Source organism: Echiichthys vipera, assembly GCF_963691815.1.
Source record: "Echiichthys vipera genome assembly, chromosome: 11".
In the NCBI taxonomy this organism is placed as follows: Eukaryota; Metazoa; Chordata; class Actinopteri; order Perciformes; family Trachinidae; genus Echiichthys; species Echiichthys vipera.
Window position 1 is genome coordinate 3,362,025 of NC_139836.1, and position 7,864 is coordinate 3,369,888.

A 7,864-nucleotide genomic window follows, 5' to 3' on the forward strand; every position below is an offset into this window, starting at 1 on the left:
TCAAACCTGTGACGAGCATCAGCTGCTTGATAACGAGCACATCATTGGATTCAGGTGTGTTGGAGCAGAGAGAAACCTAAAACATGCAGGACAGTGGCTCTCCAGGAGCAGGGTTGGGCAGCCCTGACCTAAACTCCAGGGCAGCTGCATGTACTAGAAATAAAAAGTGTGCGATTTGAACCTTGTTGTTGGTTCTTGGTCTTATAACTGAATCTGCTTCCATTTAAACAAGTGCAAAGAGACAAAATCAACAAAACAATCTAGCAGTCACAGAAAAAAAGACTATACATTCTGATAATGTTATAAAGTCCATTATTTCAACAACAGGTGATGAACCATCTGTCAATCAAACATGTTGGAGTTTAAAGTCTTACATCAAGAAAAGCCTTCAGTCCAACTGATGCTACTGCAACCACGCTGACCTCTTTAGGAGCCGCGGACCAGCACGCACAAATAACCATGCCCGTAGCTGCCAGTAGCTCCTCGCAGGATGCTGATTGGCCAGGCCACAGTGGCTCAGATACAAACGCATTAAGCCTGACAACATGCATATGTGTGATCTTGTGATATTGTGAGAATCCAGCTGCTGTGAAAAGTGTTTACTTGAAGTTAAGTTCATGCTTTTATTTTGGAGGCAACACAGTCATAACTTCCTGTTTAGTTATGGCTGTCAGTCAGCTCAATGCAGTGTCTGTCCTATCCGTCCTGGTTGACTTGTCCTGGTATTAGAGCATCATTTGCAGGCTCCATCACGGAGGTGTAAGGCGTGATCGTTTCCAAGGAGATTTCGGGGTCATCCTCGAGCTGCACGGTGGCGGGAAGAAGCAGCAGTCTGTTGTGGCTCCTGGAACCATTGGAGATGATCGACTCCTCGTCAAACTGTGCGCTCATGTCCTGTAGGTGGTCAGACCCGGCGTTAATGGTGCGAGGATGTGGCGGTTGCACGGGGAGCAGCGCCTCCTTGTGGAACGTCGTGTCGTGGTGGTATGACACAAGCTCGTCGCTGAAGTTCACAGCTTCCACCGTGTTGTTGGAGCACATTTGGTTGCAACCCAGAATGGTGGCGAAGGCCCGGCGGAAGTCTGCGTTGAATGCGTAAATGACCGGGTTGAGGGAGGAGTTGGCCCAGCCGAACCACACGAAGACGGTGAAGGTGGTGTCGCTGACGCAGGGCGGGTCACAGAATGGGACTGTGCAGTTGAGAACGAAGAACGGCAGCCAGCAGAAGACAAACACCCCCATGATGATGGAGAGCGTCTTCAGGACTTTGGTTTCCTTCTTAAACGACGACTTCAGTGAGGCTTCATCGTTGGGCCTGTGCTGCTGGTTCCGGTTCACACCGTAGCCTTGGTTCTGCGCCTGCTCCGCCGCCCTCTCCAAAGACGTGATCCGGCGGATTTGGGTCTGAGCGATCCTGTAGATCCGAGTGTAGGTGGCGATCATGATCACCACTGGGATGTAGAAGCTGATGAGGGAGGAGGAGATGGCGTAGGTTTTGTTCAGGTTGGCAACGCAGCTCTTAGCGGCGGTGCTGGCATTGACGTGGCTGCTGTTCGTGAAGTTCCTGCCAGTGGTGGCCATTTCCACCACCTCCTCCATCACCGATTCTTCCACCTCTTCTCCTACCTGGTGCCAGTTGAGCTGCACTGGGATGAAGGAGATCAGGATGGACAGCGACCACGCCACCCCGATCATCACAAACGCCACCCGGTGAGTCATCTTCCGCTCATACTTGAACGGGCTGGCGATGGCCCAGTAGCGGTCCACGCTGATGATGCACAGGTTTAGGATGGAGGCTGTGGAGCACATGATGTCAAAGGCGATCCAGACCCCACAAAAGCGTCCGAACAGCCACGTGCCCGTCACCTCGGTGATGGCCTCCCAGGGCATCACCAGCACGGCCACGAACAGGTCGGACACGGCCAACGAGATGACGAAGAAGTTGGTGACTTTGGAGCGCAGGTGGCGGAACCGGACCACGGCGGCGCACACCAGCGTGTTCCCGAGCAGCGTGGACACGATGAGCAGGAAGAGGACGCAGCCGAGGAGGACGCGCACTCCCCGGCTCCCTCCGCCGCTCCCAGCACCCTCCTCGTCCTCCGACATAACTTGGGTGAAATTACTCCACGTCGTGTAGTTTTCCATTTTCCTCTCAAGGTGGTAACAGGTGATTAATATCCGCACGCAATACCGCTTCTCTTCTTCCCCGCGGCTCCTCCTGACGCACAAACCATCCTCTGATCTCTCAATAGAGAATAAAAGTTATGGGAAAAGGAAAATGTCTTCAATAAAAATCCCGCACGAGTCTTTTTAAAACACGATCCTCACTTCATTCCCCAGAAAAACGCTCCGCCAGTGTTTATCCCTACACATGTAAATAATAATAATAATAATAATAATAGAAGTACGATAATAAGGTAATAAGCAGTGATGCTAATACATCCCGCGGAAGGTCAGTGTCCTCACTGGGGGGTAAAAAGGTCTCCGTGCCGGTGCTTTGTCCCAGCGTGGCTCAGCTCTCCTCGCTCAGACGCGCACACTCACAGTCAGCTGGAAGCCTCTGCGGGGCTCGTTGCCTCCTCTGTGCAGGTGATAGATTCCTCTCATCCAATCCAGTGTGGAGCGTTTTTAGCTCGGAATGAAAAAGATAACGAGTCTAAATGAAAAGTTCTGGTCTAAATTAGGAGGGAATCACGATGTGTGTGCGAGGAAACGTGCGTAAAAGGCACGCAGCTCCTCCTGCGCGTCTCTGTGAGAAAATAACCTCTTATTTAAAGACAGGAAATAAAGAAAATGCCTCGGAAACTTAAATTATTCTTAACTAAATATAAATGCTGTACAGATTTAGTTGTTTTTTACAGTTTAATCTGTTAAACAACACTGTTAAAATGCAGAAATAAACGAGAGTGAACAGAGAGAGAGAACTTCCTCCTCCTCGTTATTTATTGTGGTATATTTTGTTCCTCTGATGTTCAGCAGACAAGAAGCAACAGAACACAACATGCAGCCTAATCATGAGTGCGACCTGGTTCCTGCACACATCCATAGTTTCCAATTTTGATCTCACACTTTCATCTGAACACACAGATGAACACGTGAGCACCACAGACAGTTCACAGCCTGTTGCTTTGTGGTAAAGTATCCATCTATCTATCTATCTATCTATCTATCTATCTATCTGTCTGTCTGTCTGTCTGTCTGTCTGTCTGTCTGTCTGTCTGTCTGTCTGTCTGTCTATCTATCTATCTATCTATCTATCTATCTATCTATCTATCTATCTATCTATCTATCTATCTATCTATCTATCTATCTATCTATCTATCTATCTATCTATCTATCTATCTATCTATCTATCTATCTATCTATCTATCTATCTATCTATCTATCCATTTATCTATCTATCTTTCTATATATCAGGGACAAGTGGTTGAAGATGAATGAATGAATGATATATATATATATATATATATATATATATATATATATATATATATATATATATATATATATATATATATATATATATATATATATATATATATATATATATATCCTGGTAACCCACAATGGCCAGAACATTGGTTACTTACAGTCGTTAAACTATTTTAAAGAGTTTAAATCACAAACTCTGATAAAACAACACCTTTTTGTGTGTTATGTGGAAATAAACTGCAGCCATAATTACAACATGAGATAAATGGATCTTTGGAGCAAGTTGGATGTATTTGATTTAGTGTTTCCTAAATATAACCCCAGCTTTTCTTGCAATTCATAGGTTCAAAAGTGTGTTTTTAATGTAGTTACCTGTGTATGAGCTGCTCCTCTAGGTGGAAACAACAGCCTTCTGATGCAGAATATCACCTATAATGCGAGGGGGTGCGTTTCACGGCACAACACCCCCACCACATCAACTTCCACTACACCACTGCTTATGAGGCCCTCTGCTGGTTGGAGAGGGAAATATACATTTTGCATCTCAACAGGTTCAGAGAGAGTTAATTAATTTAAGGAATCTCATCTCATCTCATCTCATCTTCAGCCTCTTATCCGTGGTCGGGTCTCGGGGGCAGCAGCTCCAGCAGGGGACCCCAAACTTCCCTTTCCCGGGCCACATTAACCAGCTCTAACTGGGGGATCCTGAGGCGTTCCCAGGTCAGTGTGGAGATCTAATCTCTCCACCTGGTCCTGGGTCTTCCCCGAGGCCTCCTCCCAGCTGGACGTGCCTGGAACACCTCCCTAGGGAGGCGCCCAGGGTTCATCCTTACCAGATGATCCTGAACCACCTCAACTGGCTCCTTTCAACGCAAAGGAGCAGCGGCTCTACTCCGAGTTCCTCATGGATGCTGAACTTCTCCCCCTCTCTCTAAGGGAGACTCCAGACCCCCTCCTGAGGAAACACATTTCACACGGTTGTACCCACGACCTGGTTCTTTGGGTCCTGACCCAGCTTTCATGACCACAGGTGAGGGTAGGAACCAGGACTGAGTGGTAGATCCAGAGCTTTGTCTTCCTCAGCTCTCTTTTCATCACAACGGTGCGGTAGAGCGACTGCTGCTCCGCCCCCGCTGCTCCGATTCTCCGGCCAAACTCACGCTCCATCGTCCCCTCACTCATGAACAAGATCCCGAGGTACTTGACCTCCTTCACTTGGGGTAAGGACTCATTCCCTACCTGGAGTAAGCAATCCTGCTTACTTTAATTTAAGGAATGTCTACCGCAGCTTTGCATTTCTGGCTCCACACGACATTCGCAGGGTCTTTCTCTTGTTGTTATGAGACGTCACATCAAACGTCCTCCACGGCTGCAGGAGAGGAGAAAACATTCAAGGATGTTTTATTGTCTTTTGTTCCGTTGGATGGTTTTTGTTTTTTGTATTTTTCACCAAAAATGTCTTTCTTCTCCAGCTTCGCTTGTGTTCACAGAGTCCTTGTTACCCAGACACATTTACCTGAGCCAGACATTTCATCACATAACCAACATTTGTTCAAGGGCAGAATCGGCCTTGAAGATGGAAAGTTTCTGTTTTCAAGTACCAAAGCTTTCCTTCATCTGCATCTCTGCACCTCTGGGATACGACTTAATGGATGAACCCCACTAAGAGCTGGTTTAGATTAGATTATTAGATTATTAGATTAGATTCAAACTCCTTAAAATAAATAAATAATAATGTAGCTGTTGGATGACAAAGTTGAATTTGGACATTGCAATAGACTTTGTTCATGTTGACATCACTTTGTCATTTATGTATCTATGTGTCATCTTCAGTATGTGTGTGTGTGTGTATGTGTCGTATGTATGTATTTATATATATATATATATATATATATATATATATATATATATGTGTGTGTGTGTGTGTGTGTACGTCCGTGTGTATGTATGTTTATATAGGTAGCTATATTGTACTCTGCCATCTTCAGTATGTGTGTGTATGTCATATGTATGTGTGTGTGTGTGTGTGTGTGTGTGTGAGTGTGTCATATGTATATATATATGTGTGTGTGTGTGTGTACGAGCATGTTTATGTATGTCTCTATAGGTAGCTATATTGTACTCTGTGCCATCTTCAGTATGTGTGTGTGTGTGTTATATATTATAATAATATAAAGAATAATATAATTTTTTTATTCAGATAAATATCTTTGTCATAGAATTATGCTTTGTTAGATATAGAACAATTGTAATTGTTATTATTACTTTAGAGATAGAAGGCAAAATATTTCAGTCATATTGATTAAAAAGAGGTGGAATAAAATACGTTTATACTTCTTCCCACTTCTTTTCAGATATGTAAACAGAATTCATATTTTTCAGTTTACTTTGTTATAGTACATTTATTTTTCCTTTTCTTTATGACTGCCCATTGATGTATAATAATTTGTTTTTTTTCACATATTCAAAATAAACTACCTAAACTAAACTAGAACATGTGATGCTGTAGGAAGGGCTCAGGTGCAACCACCAGATGGCGCCGCCTGTCCGCTGTAGCGTCCTGATTCTCCAACACACTGCAGTAAAGTCATACAGTTACTCATGAGGTCTTTTTTAAACTTCACTTAAAGTTCATCTGATGAACTCCTGTAGACATCAGCACACTGGAGCTGCTTAGTATTGAATAATGGTTGTTGTTGAACAGCTGTTCTTGAACGCACCACAAAAGGCGAGATTTCAAAATGGCCCCCACACAACAACAAAACAAAAACAAGTGGAATAAAGCATTTTCATTGTGATGGGTCACAGCTAAGGTAAGTTTCCATCTCAGCGGTTCAGTTTCACTTCACCGTTCGACTGAAAGCTTCCTGTAAAGTACAAACTATCTCTCATAGAATAGATTTGGAAGCAGTTAGCAGGAGTGTGGAGTGATGTGTTTCACTTTAAAGCTGCATTAATGCACGGCGTGAGTATTGGTCACCTTCTTTTGTGATGAACCAACACGTTGTCACCACCATGTCACTGCAGCTCCTCTCCTCCTGCAGCTCTTTAGCGTCTTTTAGCTCGTAGTGTTTGATTTGCAACACGTTTCCTGTCCAGTCTCAGCAGCAGCAGCAGCAGCAACTAGCTCAGATAAAGCTGTGATCCACCTGCTGAACAGCAAATAGACACGGTCAGAGACTAGCAGGTGCACAGAGAGGACAATAGAGACACAAACAGCACTTAAACAGAGCGCATATTGGCCTGGCATTCATCTGTTGCTTATAAAATGTCCCCAACAGGGTGATAAACTTGCTCTGAGTCTGCTACGTGTATACATAAGCAGCTGTTTGCTATAACAGGGCGACTGTGGCTCAGTGGAAGAGTGGGTCGTCCTCAATTCGAGAGATCGACGTTTCGATTCCCACCTGCCCCGGTCCACATGTCAAAGTGTCCTTGGGCAAGACACTGAACCCCGAATTGCTCCGTGTGCTGCGCATGGGTGTGTAAATGTGGTGTGAATGGTTAGATTGGATTGTCTGTGGATGTCCACTGCCATCAGTGTGAATGTGGCAAGTAGTGTGAAGCGCCTTGAGTGGTCAGAAGACTAGAAAGGCGTTATAGGAGTACAGGTCCATATGACAGCTTTTTGAGGTCATAAGTCTGGACTATGAGTCTGTCTGTTTTCTTCCCTTTGTAGCCAAAAACCTAAAAAGTGTGTAGTGCATGCTGTTTAAAATGACATATTGTTTCCTTTGAGGTCTCATCAGAAGAGTGCTGGGAGTCATTCAAGAACAACAGTGGTGTTTGAGGCCTTGCAGTCCTTTCTGCTGACCAGCAGGAGCTGCTTTATCGCTTAACACTCCCTCGTCTTTTTTAAGCTGCTGGAAATTAAATTTCCTTGCGGGAGATCATCCCAAAGGATCAATGAGGAGAAGTCTAAGTCTATTGATTTAGTTTAATCCAATAGATTTGTATCAGTTTTCCCGTTTTTATATTTTTAAATGTTGAATTTCCGTCATAGAAGTTTTCTCAGGTGCGAAGAAATGTTCAAAATCAGTCAATTTGAGTGAAAAGTGAGTTTTTCTTATCACACTATGGACACACACACGGTGCTGTACAGGTGCCAAAAGTCTAAATATAATATTAAAATGCTGCACATGAGAAACTACAATGAGCACAACTGAGTGTTTGGATAAGATAAATGATATACACACATATGCAATGTAAAAATCCAATCTATTGATAAAGTGTTTTCTTTTTTAATGTGATTTAAATGTAAAAGTTGTATTGTGAGATATTCCCAAGACTTAAAACCAATCAGAACAAATACTGTGGCATTTAATTCATCATACTAAACATAGTCTTTGGGCACACACACACCGCAGTGAGGTGGAAAAAGTGAAGGACGCTTTTCTGTTGGCACGTCTTCAGTTGAACTGTTCTTCTTCAG

The 7,864-nt window shown here is 44.0% G+C and overlaps 1 protein-coding gene across 1 annotated transcript; it reads right to left on the bottom strand.

The window, feature by feature from the left end:
- Positions 1-696: 696 nt before the first annotated feature.
- LOC310954170 (D(1)-like dopamine receptor) lies at positions 697-2,145 on the bottom strand (the record flags this gene model as incomplete). The annotated part of the gene is made up of 1 exon (XM_083923501.1): positions 697-2,145. The coding sequence occupies one exon, from the start codon at positions 2,143-2,145 to the stop codon at positions 697-699; it is 1,449 nt and encodes a 482-aa protein (XP_083779627.1).
- Positions 2,146-7,864: the final 5,719 nt, after the last annotated feature.